Here is a 19,228-nt window from a genome sequence, read left to right on the forward strand (position 1 = left end):
TGCAAATAATGAGTTTATGAAAATCTGTTGTTAAAAGGCCCTAAAAGCAAGTTCACATAAAAAAGATTAAGACTACATGTATTACTACAAAATAAACCATTATAATGAAATACGAAAGTTCCATTTTCCCACTTAAAAACAGGTTATAGCAAATGTTGCTCATATCTTTACACAAGTTTTTCTCTCCTTAGTGGAAAAGAATATGGGCTTATTAGTAAATACCAACTTTGGCCCCCAAATCAACTCTGGTTCCAAACGTATTCACTTGCTCAAACTTTCAACTGAAAGAATAATTCTTTGATGGCTTTAAATTATGATGTTCTGTTTTATCTGATGACAACTTTGTAGTTTTCTATTTTACATTTTGGTTCATAAAACATCTTGGAAAAAAAAACTTTCTAAAAACTCAGAAATTTAGAGCCTTGATTTTAAGTATTTAATCAGAATCTAATTTATTCCCCCCACCAAGAATATAGTATATAACATAGTCAGGACTAGGGTGAGGCAAGAAAAGCATCTCCAGGTCAAGAGAGCCTGCCCTAAGGTATTATTTAGGAATCTTATACATAATTTTATACCTAAAAAGCTTAGTCAGAATGAGTAATAACAATAAACTGTATACTTGGAAAAGATGGAGATGGCAAATTTTATGTCATATATGTGTATTTTATCATAATTAAAAGTAAAAATAATATGAGGAAAAATAAAAAAACAATACTATCTCTATTTATAATTGATAATAATGTAAGATTAAGCGCAGTGTAGATGGTAAAGTTAATAAGGCATTGCATCATTATAAAATGAGTAAGATTCAAAAGAATACTATGAGGATGTAGGATTAAATATTAATCTACCCATTTCATACTGTAGATAAACAAAGTAAAACCCAAAGTTAACATCCAGAATTTGATAATGCTGATCAGTGGTTCCTTGAAATTCTATAGTCCCTGAGATTCCATAAAGTCTCCAGCTACTCTTCCTACTTTTCTGGTCACTACCTTTTAGCATCTGACCAAGACACTTTCTCTTTTACTAACTACATTAAAAATGATAATCCCTTAAGCCCACTGCTCTTTCAACTTTACATACTTTCTTCTGATTTTTTTTTTTCCTTTGGGACTGGGGGTTGAATCTAGGGGTGCTTTATCACAGTGTTACACCCCAGCCTTTTCTTTTCTTTTCTTTTAATTTTGAGACAGGGTCTTGCTAATTTGCTGACACTGGCCTCCAATTTGCAATCCTCCTGCCTCAGCCACCAAAGTCGCTGGGATTACAGATGTGACCAGAGCACACACGTTTGCCTGCCTGACCCATTTTCCTGCTTTTAACCATCTTCAAGGTGACTCTCCATACTGTATCTCTACTCTGAATTGTTTCTTTAAACTCTAGATATGTCTCTTCTACCAACAGATGCCTGGACATTTCACAGTCATTTCAAACACACATGTAAATTCAAATTCCCTATTTGCCCCTAATCCTGAAAAGTTGAACTCCCTTCATTAAATGACATCATTATCTACACAAACATCAAAATTAGAATATGACAACCTCTTAGACAAGTTCTTGTTCTCTCATTTCTTAAATTCATTGGTGAATAAGTTCTGCTGATTATATCTTAAGTCTCTCAGAGATCACCATTCAACTTGGCTTACTGCTTAGTGCTCTGAAGCCATTGTTTTGTATATTTTGTTCATTTGGGGGTGAGGGTTGCTTCAGGCAGCAAGAAAAATCTAATACCTGTTAATTCATCTTAGCTAGATGAAGACATTCTTCAGTATATCTTATATTATGAAATACTGATGTGCGATAGATATAAAAACTTTTTGATACCATTTGGAATCTTTGAGTGGAATATTTTCCTAGAACTTTCAAATAATCATGTAACATGATACTAATGTTCACATCCTGTTATTGAACTTCTCAAAAGATATCATCAAAGGGTACTTACACCACATTTTTCAATTCATGGTAGGATGAACAAGAAGGAATGAGGTTACTTTTAATACAACAACCTACACCATTATAAAATACTATAAGGGCTATAATAAATTTTAAACAGTTAACTATTATTGATAGTAACCATAGTCTAGACCATACAATAGAGTCAACTAGTTCTTTAAATCAACAAATTCTCATCTGGAATAGTATTCAAATTCATCAGGAACGAGGCAGCATATACTCTATCTTTATATCACCAACTTTCTTTTTGATTCATAAGTTTTCTAAGGGATCCTTTAAGAGGGACTTCACACAAGATATTTCATATCTGGGCACATGGCCTTTTTCCTGCTAGACCATAAGAACTATTATGTTTATTTTGTCTCCTTAATACCTAATATGACACATAACAGAAAGTAGGAGCTAAATATAGGAATGAATGAAAGGAATAGTAAGTGGAAAGAAAGAGTGCACACTACGATGTACTATTAAGCAACTTGCTATTTTAAATAAGTTTATACTAGAGTGTTAAAAGATTAAACATGTTCATTATTATCTGGTACTTCTATTTTAACAGGAATATTTTAGAACTATAATAATTATCACAAAGAACATGCAGAACTTCAGAAAGCCAAGATTATATTTAGCAGCACACTGCCTAGTAGCATTCCTCATATTATATTCTATCTCCTCAGGGTTTTCACTGAGAAGAGCACAAGATAATTAATTTGAAAGACACATAAGATCCAAAAGATCTGTGTAGCCTCATCATAGTAAAACTTCACATATACAAATTTCAAATATATAAATATATGTGTGCATGTGTGGGTATACAAATGAATGTAGGCTAAATTTGTTTTCCAGAATTTTGCTATCAAAGCATTTCTACTACAACAGAGGAGGAAAATTGAACAGAAGAAAATGGAAGATAGGTACTTAGAAATAAAAGCTACAGATTAGAATCAAAAGAAAGCAATATATATATATATATATATATATTTGGAAATCAAAATTAAAGAGAGAAGCTTTCTATGAAAGTCTATTATATATCAAATAAGTCTCTGAAAAGATGTTTGTTTTCCTACTAGAACGCCTAATTCCCAATTTAGTAAAATGCAAATACCACTAATTCATACACAGATCAGGCTTAAACTGCTAGAAAAGAGCCTGATATATAAGGAAATGCACTACGGAGTGATCTGATAATATCTGAAATATTCATTTCTGCCATGAAATATTATTTGTGTCAGGCCATAATTTACAATTTCTAATTGTACTATAATCAGACAAGCTCACTGTTACTTGTATGATTACAGGAAGAAGAAATGCTCTAAGTAGTAAGTTGCTCACATGTAGAACTACTAACTCATTAATTCAGTATTTAGCTTGTCTCAAATATTAAATATATCAGATTACTCTTTCAGAGAATTATTAAAATAATATGTAACAAGATGTTAGGTCAAATGGATCAAGAAAGATCTACTTATTTTATTGGCAATTTAACAGATATAAAAAATCCAAAGCAACTATAGGAGCACATAAGAGTCTGGGAGGCATTGTGGAGAAACACAAGAAATAAACAAGTAGACTGCTCATGTTTATTTTCTTAGAACTACAGACTGGAGCAAGTTAAGAATACAGATTGAGTTTGACCAAACTGAGAAAGAGTATGTAACTGTGGTAGAACTGCCATGAAGGATTCTCATTTCCATCAGTAATGGGTCTCCACTGAAAAGAAAAAGTTAGATGTTATTAAGCTACCCAAAGCATAGGGGATCTAACCTGAAGAAATAATTATGGGTATGGGAGTGGGAGTTGAGTGATTTATAATGAAAGAGATCATAAGGAGACAGTGTTTTATATAGAAAGACTAACACTGACTGTATATGTCCGGTACCACCTTAGAGTATTATGTATTTTTTGCTTCTACAATCACAATGTAAATGAAACCAGTGTGTCTGCATTCATGTTAAATAATCTGCCCTATATGATGTCACCACTGCACTAAAGGATGCTGTAGGACAGAAGAATAGCTGAATCAACACAATGAGATATTAGGATAATATTAACAATAAAAGACTTCATGTGTTGTGAGACCGGTGAGACTTAGCTGATGCTTGTGAGTTAAGTCATATTCCTGCAAACTAAAGAGTCAAAACACTACTGTAAAGAAATAACAGCCACATTTGCTCCCTCCTACTCTTAACTTTCTTATGACCACTATGGTCAAAAAAAGACAGGCTGTAAAGAACTGCCAAACACAGCTTACTGGCTCTTTTATAAATAATATTTCAAATAAACACTCTCACTGACTGATACTCTATAAATGGAGATGTTTATAAATATATTAAAAACATTAGATATAGGTGGATTTAAATGTAGCAATTAATCAGACTATATCACTGCTATGCTATGAAATGTTTTATATCTGTATGTACTAGCTTTCTCTGCTACTAAATTACCACAATTATGGCAGATTAACACAATATGATTTATTATCCCGCAGTCTTTGTAGGTCAACAATCTGGGTTTGGCTTAGATGGGGACTCAGATCAGAGTCTCAAAAAGCTACAACAGAGATGTTTGTCATCTGTATTTTCACCTAGACAATAACCTGGGGAAGAATAAACTACAAAGCTCACTGTGATGTTGGCAGAAATAATTTCACCACATCTGTAGGTCTAAGAATTGGTGTGAGTATAGCACAGACAAGAGATTCTATAAATGTCTTCTTAGTAAATGACTGAAATTCCATTTAACCAATGAATTTGGATCTTAAATCCCCTTTATTTTGATTAAGGGTCACATACTGTTTGTTGAATTTAATTGGAAAGGAAAGGGAAAAGAAGAGCAAAGAGTATATTTTTCCTCAATAGTTATTATCTGACAGGTTTACTCTTTCTGGCATATTTCATTATTTCTTGCAAAACCAAGATTTTATCTATTATTGTTTCTCTTCAGCTAAAAGAACGTCTTGAAGCATATCTTGTAGTAAATTTCTGTTGAAGTAAAGTTCTCTTTTCATGTGTTTATTGAGAGTTTTGTGTGTTTTCTGAGATTCTTAATCTGTGGCTTGCTTCTCACCTTTTAGATTTGAGTTTAGCCCACTTATATTACCACAATGTAAATTTGAAATTTCAATTTGAGAGGCTTAAAATCAGTGGAACTTTGTAGGGCATATAGCTTGCTCTCGTTGTTAAAGTGGGAAAAATTTTCTCCTGTAAATTTTTGTATCTCAAGTATAACTACTAAACTCCCAATATTTAGGTATTACATATAAAGTTTCATACAGATGACCCTGGTATCAGTCTTTCATATTTTATACAGAGGAAAGATTATATAAAACATGCAATTTGCAAATGTTCAGTTATTTTTATCTAATTCCTGCGAGATCAGACAATCATTTAATTAAATATATTTTCATCAATTTAAATATCATCTGGACTGGGGTTATAGCTCAGTGGTAGTGTGTTTGCCTGGCATATGTAAGGCCCTGGGTTTGCTCCTCAGCACTGCATATAAATAAATAAATAAAATCAAAATAAAGGTCCACTGACAACTAAAAAAATACTTAAAAAATATATATATATCATTTGTAAGGAGGGTAATTTAAAAAGATGATATGCATTTCAAATTTAGCAACAATAAAATAAGGAAGTAACTGTAATTTTCATATTTAAATCTATAGTTAGGTTAAAAAAAAACAAATAGGTAACTCTTTCAGGTTAATTTAATTCCAATTAAGAATCTATCTCAGTACTAAGTGTGATTTTTACACTGAGCTTTAAAATCTTTTAAATATTATTCAAAACAAAAATTGGAATGAACAAAAATTTTTAAAGAAATCTCAAAATCTCCAAATGTGTAAATTTTTACACGGCATATAGTTTCATAATTTTGCTTATAATAAGCAAAGTAATCAAGTTTTCAACCAAATTGTGAAAATGAGATAGTTCACATGAGTGTTACTTGAGAGAAAATTTTTACCAATGTTAATAATGTAAAAAAATTTAAAATATTATAGAAACTAGAATCATAACCTAAGTTTTACTTTACCTGTAGTGTGAGACTCTTCACTGCATTCCACACTATTCCAATAAATTCTTTCATTCTTTCTTCAGGACTTCTACAGCCTTCAGATATACTAAACATGGCTTTCACAGGAACTGATAATGGTCGGGATTCTAAGTATTAAAACAATAAATTATTTGACAGAAGTATACAATTTTTTTTCCCAAAAACTATTAAGAAAGCATTTTCAAGACCATTTATTTCCTTGATTAAAATCTAACCTCTATATAAGATTATAAAAGTCTTGTTAGATTACTTTATCTTACAGAATTACTATTTTTCACAACTATTCAAGGGATTGGTGACTGGAAGGTGGACTTGAGGAATGATGTAATGTTCTATTTATTGACTAGATGGAGGCATTCATTTTGTGAAATTCATTAAGTTGTAACTGAATTTATTCATTTCTCGATATAAAATAATACTTCAATAAAAGTTTTTCCATAAATCACTTGATTCATCTAAAACTAAAAGGAAATGAATCTTCCCTTAAGTGAAACTTTCAGACAACAAAAACTTACCCATATAACCAATTAAAAATAATGATTTTCATGTTAACAAAAAGATGAACATAAAAAGCAGATTTATTTTAGAGTAAAATCAAATGTGCTATTTTACTATTATTAAAAATCTGTTCATCTGGGCCTGGGGAGTGCTTGCCTAGCATGTGTGAGGCACTAGGTTCAATTCTCAGCAGCAAATATAAATAAATAAACAAAAAAGGGTCAATCGACATCTAAAAAAATATTTTAAAATCTGTTCATCCAAAGAAATTACACAATTTCAACAATTTTTATACTGTGAAATTTCAGGAATTAAAAAATTTGATAATTGAAAATGCCAAATTTCTATCAGTTTTTATCTAAAGAAATTCTATATACTTACATGTCTTATGTTAATGCAAATAATTTACATGTATTATTTTATTAAAGTAGCATAAAATAAATAAATCATATCTTTACTTTCAAGACTTACTAAATTGAACAATCTACCTCTCCAAAATAAGTGCTACCATATCAACACCATGAGAATGACTGATTACTATATTAACTCACACTTCCCCTCTTCTCCCAATTTGGTTCACATATGTGCACTTTCAATAGATCTAAACTACCTTAAAAGCATGGACCTTTACCATTCTTATAATCCCTAAAATTGTGATACTGTGCACAACAGAAATTCAAAACAATGTTTGTTACAGGAAACAGTATATATCTACACACAGTTGGAACAAAATACAAAAGTCCAGAGTTAGGAATATGCGTGAGATTTTTAAGCAATGGTAAAGAAGCAAGGATCACTTGGCAAGTGAGTAAAGGTAAAAGAAGGAGATGAGGTTAGAGTTACATACAGGGACCAGCTCACATAGGGCTTATATGTGCCATGGTAAGGAGATTGGTCTTTACACTGAGAAGCTGAGATATAATGGGTTCTGAATATTGCCATGGCATTACTGAAGATATATTTTGAAATAATTGTTCTGCTGCATAGAAAACAGATCACATGGATCAAGTGCTGACACAGAAAAACCAGTTGGGAGAGATAGTAGCAGGAATGGAGATTGCAACCAGTGATATTCTATATTCATTTTAAACATATAACCAATAAGATTTACTGATGGATTAGATGTACTATAAGCAGCAGAGAGGATAATTAACATATCCAAGTCACCTGGCTGGTAGGTAACAAAACAAGGATATAAACCTAGGTAGTATGACTCCAGATCTATTCTTTTGACTATTATTCTATATTACCTCTTCTATTATTCAAATTCTGTATAATGACTTCTAGTACAAATATATAATAAATGTATCATATTTCTACTAAGGGTCACAGTACCATAAATACTTCATAAAATATCACATTTATTTATTTCCATTGGAAATATATAAAACCTACATTTAGCATGGTACCCTGAATTCAATCATATTTATACATTTTTTGCTTTTAGCAATAAATAATTTTGAGACCCTAATTTTGCTGGTTAAAGTAATACAGACAATTATTCCACAGGAATGATCCATCTAATTTGAATATTACTCTTCTATGTTTATACCCTGGAAAAAGTACTACACTTGGAGTCAACATGAGTTTATGCTTTAGCTGTACAATTTTCTGAATGATTTTGGAAAAGCAATTAAACCTAAGGGTCAGTTTCCTATTCTGTACTAAAAAACAAAAGCTAATAATGTTTGTTTTTCAATTGAAGAATACTTTTCAGTTTAATGTAGCAATGTTTAAGACAGAACTAAAATGTATGAAATAATGATGGAAATTTAACAAATCATTATGGACAGTAAAGACATGAAGGTTACACAATTTGAAACTTAACTGTACACCTTTTATATCAAAATCAAACTACTCTACCTCAAATGGCATTTTCTTTTAGAAAAGGTGACTGATTTCACAAAATTAGATTGGGTCCTTTCTTTATAATCTGACAAAATTCAAAGAATTAGCAGAGAAATGGGAACACTGCAAGAACTGAGGATTATATATGACTGTCTGAGTACAAAAAAATTTTACCTCAATATTTTGGGCTGAACTTGAACTATTTTTACCATAATTCAGCATTTTACATCATATTTTAATTTCTAAATTAGTAGGAATACACACCAATAAAAATGTACCAAAAGCTGTTAATTTCTAAAAGTTCAGTAAGCATCCCTGGAAAATCTGAGAAAAAGATATCAAAAATGACAGGAAATCAATTTAAATCCATACAAGGACAGGAGTGAAAGTCATTAAACAATGTGATTTGTCTGTCCCTAAATAAAAATAACAAGAGAGAAAAGATTTCACTCATTCATGTAACAACTTATGGCATATTTGTTCAATGACAGAAACGGATGTTAGATTCTGCAAATACAAAACAGAAAGAGTTACATGAGGCCTGTGACATACATTCTACAGGAGGAGACAGAAAGATAAATAAATAAATGGAAAAGATGCTAAGACTTATGAGGACAAGGAAAGAGGTAATAAGGCAGGGAATCCTGGGGGAGAGGTTATGGATCTATTTTAAAAAATGGAATATGAAAGGTTTCTTTACTGAAATGGTAACACTTAAACTAAGACCTGAAATATGCGAAGTCCATAGCTATGAGAAGAGCAGAGACAACATAAGCAAAAGATCCCTATGAAAAAGAAAAAGCATGATGCCATCCACAAGGAAAGAGGATCAGTGTAAGGAAAAATGATAGAAGATGGAACAGAAGAATGTGATACAGGTTAGATCAGGGCAAACTTTTTATGATATAGTAAGCAGTTTAGAATTTATCTTTTTTTTAATTTATTTTTTTAATCTTATTTTTTTATTGTAAACAAATGGGATACATGTTGTTTCTCTATTTGTACATGGAGTCAAGGCATACCATTTGTGTAATCATAAATTTACGTAGGGTAACGTTCTTTGATTCATTCTGTTATTTTTTCCCTTCCCCCCACCCCTCCCACCCCTCTTTTCCTTCTATACAGTCCTTCCTTCCTCCATTCTTACCACCCTCCTTAACCCTAGCACTAAAGATAACCCTAACCCTAACGCTAAACACTCCCACTCCCATTATATGTCCTCATCCTCTTATCAGTGATATCATTCGTCCTTAATTTTTTGAGATTGGCTTATCTCACTTAGCATGATATTCTCCAATTTCATCCATTTGCCTGAAAATGCCATAATTTTATCATTCTTTATGGCAGAGTAATATTCCATTGTGTGTTTGTGTGTGTGTGTGTGTGTGTGTGTGTATAATATATCACAGTTTCTTTATGCATTCATCAATTGAAGGACATCTAGGTTGGTTCCACAATTTAGCTATGGTGAATTGAGCAGCTATGAACATTGATGTGGCTGTATCTCTGTAGTATGCTGATTTTAAGTCCTTTGGGTATAGACCAAGAGGTGGGATAGCTGGGTCAAATGGTGGTTCCACTGCAAGCTTTCTGAGGAATCTCCATACTGCTTTCCAGAGTGGCTGCACTAATTTGCAGCCCCACCAGCAATGTATGAGTGTACCTTTTTCCCCACATCCTCTCCAACACCTATTGCTGCTTGTGTTCTTGATAATCGCCATTCTAATTGGGGTGAGATGGAATCTTTTTTTTTTTTTTTTATTGTAAACAAATGGGATACATGTTGTTTCTCTGTTTGCACATGGTGTAAAGGCATACCATTTGTACAATCATAAATTTACATATGGTAATGTTGTTTGATTCATTCTGTTATTTTTTCCCTTCCCCCCCACCCCTCCCATCCCTCTTTTCCCTCTATACAGTCCTTCCTACCTCCATTCATGCCCCCTTCCCTAACCCTAACTCTAACCCTAACACTAACCCCTCCCAAACCCCATTATGTGTCCTCATCCTCTTATCAGTGATATCATTCGTCCTTAATTTTTTGAGATTGGCTTATCTCACTTAGCATGATATTCTCCAATTTCATCCATTTGCCTGCAAATGCCATAATTTTATCATTCTTTATGGCTGAGTAATATTACATTGTATATATATATACCACAGTTTCTTTATCCATTCATCATTGATGGACATCTAAGTTGGTTCCACAATCTGGCTATTGTGAATTGAGCAGCTATGAACATTGATGTATGGTGATTGTAAGTCCTTTGGGTATAGGCCAAGGAGTGGGATAGCTGGGTCAAATGGTGGTTCCATTCCAAGTTTTCTAAGGAGTCTCCACACTGCTTTCCAGAGTGGCTGCACTAATTTGCAGCCCCACCAGCAATGTATGACTCATATTCCATAGTTCTTGGAGATTCTGTGCATGATTTCTTACCATCTTCTCTGTTTGTTCAACTTTGTTTTTGAGGTTAAATATTTTGTCTTCAATATCTGAAGTTCTGTCTTCCAGGTGTTCTATCCTATTGGTTATGCTTTCTATGGAGTTCTTAATTTGGTTTATTGTTTCCCTCATTTCAAGGATTTCTGTTTGTTTTTTTTCAATATCTCTAACTCTTTATTGAAATGATCTTTTGCTTCCTGTATTTGCTCTTTTAACTGTCAATTGGTGTGATCATTCAATGCCTGCATTTGCTCTTTCATCTCATCATTCAATGCCTGCATTTGCTCTTTCATCTCATCGTTTGTTTCCCTGATCATTTTAATTATGTACATTCTGAACTCCTTTTCTGTCATTTCTTCTGCCATGCTGTCATTGGATTTTATTGATGTAACATCTAGATTTGTTTGGGGCATTTTCTTCCCATGTTTTCTCATATTGTTCAGGTATCAGTGGATCGCTGAGATATTGCAGCTTTCCTCTATTACAGTGTCCCTGAAGATTTCTAGTATATCCCCTCTTATCCTTCAATAGCCTGAAGTCTTGGAGGAAGTTGATAATGCAGGGCTCCACAAGGAAGCTGCCTCTCTAGAGGTGGTGGCCTTCAGGTGGGTATATTCCCTGCTAGTGGGCAGAGGTGCCTCCACTTGTTGACCAATGGTCATCCAAAGGGGAATCAGGCTGCGGCCTGAGGCAAGGCCTGTTTGGGCCTGTGTCTCTGGTTTTACCGTCCTTGTGGGAAAACCTCACCCGGCAGGGAAGACTCACCCGCTGGGGAGGTCTCGCTGATCAGTTCCCGTCCTAGAGGTTCCCCTCAATCTACAACTACTGCCTGGGCTGTGCTGCCTTCCTCTGCAACGTTCCCAGGGGTCTGGACCTACCTCCTGGGCCTGGGAGCCTCACCCTTCGCAGACGAGTCTCCTTAGGCTGCCTCTCCTCAGAGAATCTGCCCGCAGTCCTGGAACCTTCGCTCCGCCCCTAGGCGTGTCTCTGTGCGGCTCTTCCACCAAGAAGCCTCCTAGGTCCTGGGACCCTGCTCTGCACCTAATCGCCTGGCTATGCGGCCCCTCCTCTGAGCAGCCACCTGAAGCCCTGTACAGTCGCTCAGAGTCCCAGCGACCTGCCGCACGCCTCTTTCTCCGGACAGCCGCCCGGTGTTCCGGTGCGGTCACTAGGTGTCCAAGCAACTCACTGCGCACTTCCTCCTCCCGCCAACCACCTGTAGCCCTGGGCAGTCACTCCGACGCCAAGTGACCCGCCCTGTTCCTCCTCCTCCTCCAGGTAGCCCCCCGGGTGTTCAGGAGCGGTCGCTATGAGTCCAAACAACTTACCACTCACCTCCTCCTCTGAGCAGCCGCCCGGAGCTCTGATGCAGTCACTCCGAGTCTAAATGACCCGCCGTGCTCCTCTTCCTCCTTCGGGCAGGCCCCGGTGTTCAGGAGCGGTCGCTCTCAGACCAAACAGCTCACCATGCAGCTCCTCGTCTGGGCAGCCGACCAGAGCCCCACTGATTGCTCCAAGTCCAAGCTGTGTGCTGAACGGCCTCCTCTACGATGCTCCTAGTTGTCCGAGTTCACTGCTCCAGCGGGGGGAGGGGTGTCTCGTTGGGCAACTCTACTTCACAAAGTTCCCTGCGTTCCAGGACTACCACCCCATCCCGGACACCTCCCCAACGGGAGAAACTCACCCAGCTGCTTTGAGTTGGTCCCAAGTCTCTCAATATCTCCTCTTTCGAATCCTGAGTCCTGGAGCAACATGAAATGCAGCCACCCTCTAGTCCACCATCTTGAACCACTTCCCCATGAGATGGAATCTTAGGGTAGTTTTGATTTGCATTTCTCTTATTACTAAAGATGGTGAACATTTTTTCATATATTTGTTGATTGCCTGTACATCTTCTGTGAAGTTTCTGTTCATTTACTTAGCCCATTTGTTGATTGGATTTATTTGTATTCTTGGTGTAGAGTTTTTTGAGTTCTTTATAGATTCTGGAAATTAGCGCTCTATCTGAAGTATGAGTGGCAAAGATTTTCTCCCACTCTGTAGGCTCTCTCTTCATATTACTGATAGTTTCCTTTGCTGAGAGAAAGCTTTTAAGTTTGAATCTATCTCAGTTGTTGATTCTTGCTTTCATTTATTGTGCTATGGGAGTCCTGGTAAGGAAGTCTGATCCTAAGCCAAGAAGTTGAAGATTTGGACCTACTTTTTCTTCTATAAATGCAGGGTCTCTGGTCTGATTCCGAGGTCCTTGATTCATTTTGAGTTGAGTTTTGTGCAGGGTGAGAGATAGGGGTTTAATTTCATTCTGTTGCATATGGTTTTCCAGTTTTCCCAGCACCATTTGTTGAAGAGGCTATCTTTTCTCCATTGCCTTTTTTGGCCCCTTTGTCTAATATGAGAAAATTGTATTTATTTGGGTTTGTGTCCATGTCCTCTATTCTGTACCATTGATCTACCTGTCTATTTTGGTACCAATACCATGCCGTTTTTGTTACTATAGCTTTGTAGTAGAGTTGAAGATCTAGTATTGCGATACTCCCTGCTTCGCTCTTTCTACTGAGGATTGCTTTAGCTCTTCTGGGATTTTTATTCTTCCAGATGAATTTCATAATTGCTTGCTCTATTTCTGTAAGGTACATCATTGAGATTTTATTTGGAATTGCACTGAATCTGTATAGCACTTTAGGTAGTATGGCCATTTTGACAATATAGAAAGCATAACCAATTGGATAGAACACCTGGAAGACAGAACCTCAGACATTGAAGAAAAAATATTTAATCTTGAAAACAAAGTTGACCAAACAGAGAAGATGGTAAGAAATCATGAACAGAATCTACAAGAATTATGGGATATCATGAAAAGGCCAAATTTAAGAATTATTGGGATTGAGGAAGGCTTAGAGAAACAAACCAAAGGAATGAACAATCTATTCAATGAAATAATATCAGGAAATTTCCCAAATCTGAAGAATGAAATGGAAAACCAAGTACAAGAGACTTACAGGACTCCAAATATACAAAATTACAATAGACCCACACCAAGGCACATTATAATGAAAATACCTAACATACAAAATAAAGACAGAATATTAAAGGCCACAAGAGAAAAGAATCAAATTACATTCTGGGGGAAACCAATAAGAATATCAGCAGATTTTTCAATCCAGACCCTAAAAGCTAGAAGGGCCTGGAACAACATTTACCAAGACCTGAAAGAAAATGGATGCCAACCAAGAATCTTATACCCAGCAAAACTTACTTTCAGATTTGACGACGAAATAAGATCCCTCCATGATAAACAAAAGCTAAAGGCATTTACAAAAAGAAAGCCGCTGGTGGGGCTGCAAATTAGTGCAGACACTCTGGAAAGCAGTGTGGAGACTCCTTAGAAAACTTGGAATGGAACCACCATTTGACCCAGCTATCCCACTCCTTGGCCTATACCCAAAGGACTTACAATCAGCATATTACAAGCCACATCAATGTTCATAGCTGCTCAGTTCACAATAGCCAGATTGTGGAACCAACCTAGATGTCCTTCAATTGATGAATGGATAAAGAAACTGTGGTATATATATACAATGTAATATTACTCAGCCATAAAGAATGATAAAATTATGGCATTTGCAGGCAAATGGATAAAACTGGAGAATATCATGCTAAGTGAGATAAGCCAATCTCAAAAAACCAAAGGACGAATGATATCACTAATAAGTGGATGATGACACATAATGGGGGGTGGGAGGAGTTAGGGTTAGGGTTAGAGTTAGGGTTAGGGAGGGGGGCAAGAATTGAGGAAGGAAGGACTGTATAGAGGGAAAAGAGGGGTGGGAGGGGTGGGGGGGAAGGGAAAAAATAACAGAATGAATCAAACATTACCCTATGGAAATTTATGATTACACAAATGGTATGCCTTTACGCCATGTACAAACAGAGAAACAACATGTATCCCATTTGTTTACAATTAACAAAAAAACAATTTACAAAAAATTTTAAAAAAATTAAAAAAAAAAAAAGAAAGCCGGCATTACAGAACATTCTCAGCAAAATATTCCATGAGGAAGAGATGAAAAACAACAATGGAAATCAGCAATGGGAGGAACTAGCTTAAAAGAATAGCCAAATAAAGGAGAAACCAAATCATGTCAAAAAACAAAAATGAGTCAAATGACTGGGAATACAAATCATATCACAATAATAACACTGAATGTTAATGGCCTGAACTCATCAATCAAAATTCAAAAGGCAGATTGGATTAAAAAGAATTTATCTTCAGAACAACAAGAAGCAACTAACATGTTTTAAGCAGAAGTGACAAGATTTAATTTGAATTGGGAAAAGAGATATCTCTTGCCAACATTTAAACAATGAAGTAGTAACTGAGAAAGAGGATTAGAGAACATGGGATAGCAACAGTAGAATACCTTTCCACACAAGAAATAATATGGCTCTGACTAGGGTTGCAGCATACAAATAAAAAATTCAAGATATAATTTTGAGGGAGAAAGCACAGGAACAGAGATTAGGAAGAGGAATCCTGGGGTTATGCCTTGAAGCAACATGGTGACTGGTGGTGAAAGAGAGGTATATAGTTACACATATATAAGAAGGCAGAGGTAACAAGACATGTTAGACTTGAGCAGCATGTTAGATATTAAGCAGAGATCTGTCAGAAAATAGACATAAGACACGTTAATTTTAAAAAAGAAAATAGAAATAGGCAACTAGTATTTACACAAATAATATCAGAGAAGGGAATAACATCAATGTGAAATAAACGTTATTTTGTAGACATGCATTGATATACTGGGTTTTAAGCCAATTTGCAGATGATTAAGATCCAAGAGAGAAAAGAAAGAATAAAATCACTCCTCAAGGGCTATTAGATAAAATGTTTCAGTATGCTTAAAGTTCGAAGTTTTCCTTTTAAAATTACAACACTGAAAATGTGATCTTGATGTAATAAGTTGTGTTTTATAAAGAACTTCCACATATGTTATTTTGGGCTGATCTTATAAAACACAGTAAGATATTGCTGGTATAAGCAACCATTTTATAAATTAAAAAAATAGGGTTGTGTGAGGTTAGCTTGACATGCATGGGGGTAGTGTCATAAATCAGTTTTCAATCCCTAAGTCTACTGATTTACCTACCATACCTTACTACTTCTTAATATAGAATTCTTAATATATAATTTATACTGTTCATTATTTTTGGTAATATACATGTAAATAATTGGAAGCGAAAGTGATATTTACATGCAATTTTTAAATTTCTGAAGGTTAGATAATATTTACAGCTTTAAGCAACATGCCATAGAACTACAATAATGTCTAATACTTTTCATCAAAATACAAACTACATTTGATACTATCACTCTTGAAAGCCTCCTGGGAAATAATGCCTTTTGGATTCTGCAAGTCAGCGTGACATGGCATACAAAATTGCATCTCATGCTGAGCCAACCAGGAAAATATATGTCATCACTATGTGACATTCAAAATTTCATCTGGAAACTATAATCTTGTTCTGACTGCTAAAACAGGGTGAAAAGACTGCATACAAAACAACTTGATTGATTTTTTGCTGACTTCTTGCCAGATCATATAAAAACTAAAATAGCATACTTATATCCAAAAAATCCAAATCTGAAAAACTTGCAATGCACTTATTTATATCACAATGTATTCTCAAAGAACTGTTCAATTAACCATAATGATTCAAATCATATGCTATAACTTGACTTAATGGATTTCTGGGAAATTTTCTTTTAAATGAAACCGATAACACCGGAAAATTAATAAACTGTGCAAATCAGAACTGAATTGTTCAAACTACATACAACAAAAACACTTCCTAATTCCTTTCCCCCAAATGAATAAAATCTAGATTAAACCAAAACAAAATAAAACAAAACCTCTTGGAGTGTAGTTCAGTGGTAAAGAGCTTGCCTAAAATGCAGAAGGCCCTATATTTCATCCTGAGCACAATTTGCCTTAAATATCTGATATCTCATCTAGATTTTTTCCCCATCCCTAGTTCATGCATATAATACCTTCATAATCCATTTACCTTCTTCCTATCCAAAAAATATGTGAATGTGACTGAGTCCAAGTGTTATATAAACATGTTTTAACTGTGCTGTGAGAAACTAGAAAAGGCAACATCAATACATACAAACTAAAATATTCAATTTCGGCTTTCCTATTATTTTCTGTATTGTATCTCATGACCCTGCACAAAGGAATGGATACATGACCCAACCTGGGATGACACTGGACCAATCATAGTACCTCATCTCCTTAGTGACTATTCAATGTGGACACATAATCCAAAACAGCAAAATTTTCCTTGGGTACATTTTCAGTAGACAATGAACCTATTTCTCTTTTATAACAAATGGTTAAGCATGGAAGTTCAGATGTACTACTGTCACATACACTGTTATACCAAGAAACGTGTGTTCAATAAGAGAAAGATAAGCCAACATGAAAAGACAAAGACCTGACAGTACAGTCTCTGGTATTAAGTCATTCCAAAAAAAAAAAAAAAAAATCTATTTTGTCTTTCTGATCATTTTGGTTATGGGTATCAGTAAACAAAATCCCACTGCCTGCTTCTGAATATTATTTATGTCCCTTATCATCAGAAAGTCTTTTTATAATTTAGAAATGTTTAATCTTTAGTTAATAAATCACCTATCGATCAGGAGTCAAACCAGGCAATATGTCAGTAGTTGTACATGCCCTGCCTTAGCAACAACATTATCCAGCCTGCACAGATCCTCAAAAAGCTTTAAGCATATCATGGGGCTTATTTCCCATCTTTATTTCCTAAGAATTGTTCCACCTCTTTCCCTTCTCTTTTTTAAAATTTGTTTCTTTTACATATACTAAAGTGTATTTTGACAGATTATACATACATGGAGTATAATTTATCTAATTAGGATCCCATGCTTGTGGTTGTACATGATGTAGAATTTCACCACTAGTGTATTCATACATAAACATAAGAAAGTCAACCTCACTCCCTTCTTACCATCTGTCACACGGGTCTCAGTCCTTCCATTACCATATTCACTGGTCATTGTCCTGCTGACCCTCAGACGAAGCCTACAGACTTGGAAATAGTGGTACTGACTTTTTTTATTATTTGGATACTTTCTTCACCTATGACTTTCTCAACTACCTCAGACCATACTCTTTTAATTTTAACTTGACTCCTTATGACCTGCAAACTGTTTCTATGGATGGCCTTGGAGCAACCCAGTTCTCTCCCCTTCCTTGCTTATAATTTTCAAGAACAGTTATAGAATATATAGGAAATGCAACATCCTTATAGGGAAGGACTGGTCAGAACAGAAACAGAACACTCAAAATGCTTTAGCCAGTCAGTCCCAACAACTCAGGATATAAAACACAGGGTAGCTGCTTTCTAGGGTCTCTGTTGTAGTTCAAGTGGGGTATGATCCTCTGATGAGAAACAGCTTTCCTGGATAGTTTTCCTGAACACTAAGGGCTCAGATCACAGAGTTCTAGGATTCTGTGGTCCCTTGCTTATCATCAGTAAGTAATTAATATACTTCATGTAATGCATTTCATGTGAGTGTATTCTGTCTCTTCTGACAAGTTCATAGGTAACTAGTGTGAACAGTGAATGGAGAATGCTCATTTCTGACCCCACATGAGAGGTTTTTCTCTACATAAAATTAAACATCCAAGTAAAACATTGTAAAACAGCAGAGTCCTTCCAACATGTGGTACACAAAACTAAAAATATGAAAATACATAGTTTGTTAATATTTAATTAAGTAGATCTCCTTATGTTAGAAGGCCACTGCTAACACCGTTAAGTATAATGAAGGAAGAGAGGACATTCAACAACAAGAAGGGATTGGAACAATCCTACATTTGTCCTGTTAACAGTGGCATAATTCACATATAATCTGCATGATTAAGGAGGAATCTAAATTTTATTAGGTTTTTTAAAGAAGCTGTCACACTCCATAGATACATAGACTGATACAAAAGACATAAAACAAATATAAAGGTTAAAGATAAAAAATTTATTTAAAAGAAAAGGCAACCCTTTCCATTAAATTGGAATAATTACATTTGGGAAGATGGAAATTCACTAGCCTGATATCAGTAAACCTTTCCAAAATGAACTGGAATGAAAGTAAGAATCCTGAGTGCAGTCATTAATGACCCTTTCCCTTCTTAGATCTATGGATCTCAGTGAGGTGACTTTTCAACAAAAAAGCATTTGGTCTTGATTTTTGTTTGTTTTTTGTCTCTCTTTCTGTTTTCTATAGATCCAAACTGGCTTGGGCAAAATGTTTTGAAAGGGAAGTACCAATTGTAATCAAAGTGCTTTACTTTAAAGGGAAGTAATTTCCCAGCATTAAAATAAGTTTTCTCTCAG

General features: G+C 35.0%; 1 protein-coding gene across 6 annotated transcripts in view; it reads right to left on the reverse strand.

The window, feature by feature from the left end:
- Vps13b (vacuolar protein sorting 13 homolog B) overlaps positions 1-19,228 on the reverse strand; it is an 829,431-nt gene that overhangs the window by 415,628 nt on the left and 394,575 nt on the right. For all 6 annotated transcript variants that reach the window (XR_007108524.1, XR_007108523.1, XM_047551787.1 and 3 more), the window contains exon 22: positions 5,995-6,122. Coding sequence is in view for 4 of the 6 variants with exons in the window: in XM_047551787.1 (XP_047407743.1) it covers positions 5,995-6,122 (128 nt within the window). In the remaining 2 variants the exon portion in view is untranslated. The remainder of the gene's footprint in view (positions 1-5,994; positions 6,123-19,228) is intronic.

Source organism: Sciurus carolinensis, chromosome 1 (assembly GCF_902686445.1).
Source record: "Sciurus carolinensis chromosome 1, mSciCar1.2, whole genome shotgun sequence".
In the NCBI taxonomy this organism is placed as follows: domain Eukaryota; kingdom Metazoa; phylum Chordata; class Mammalia; order Rodentia; family Sciuridae; genus Sciurus; species Sciurus carolinensis.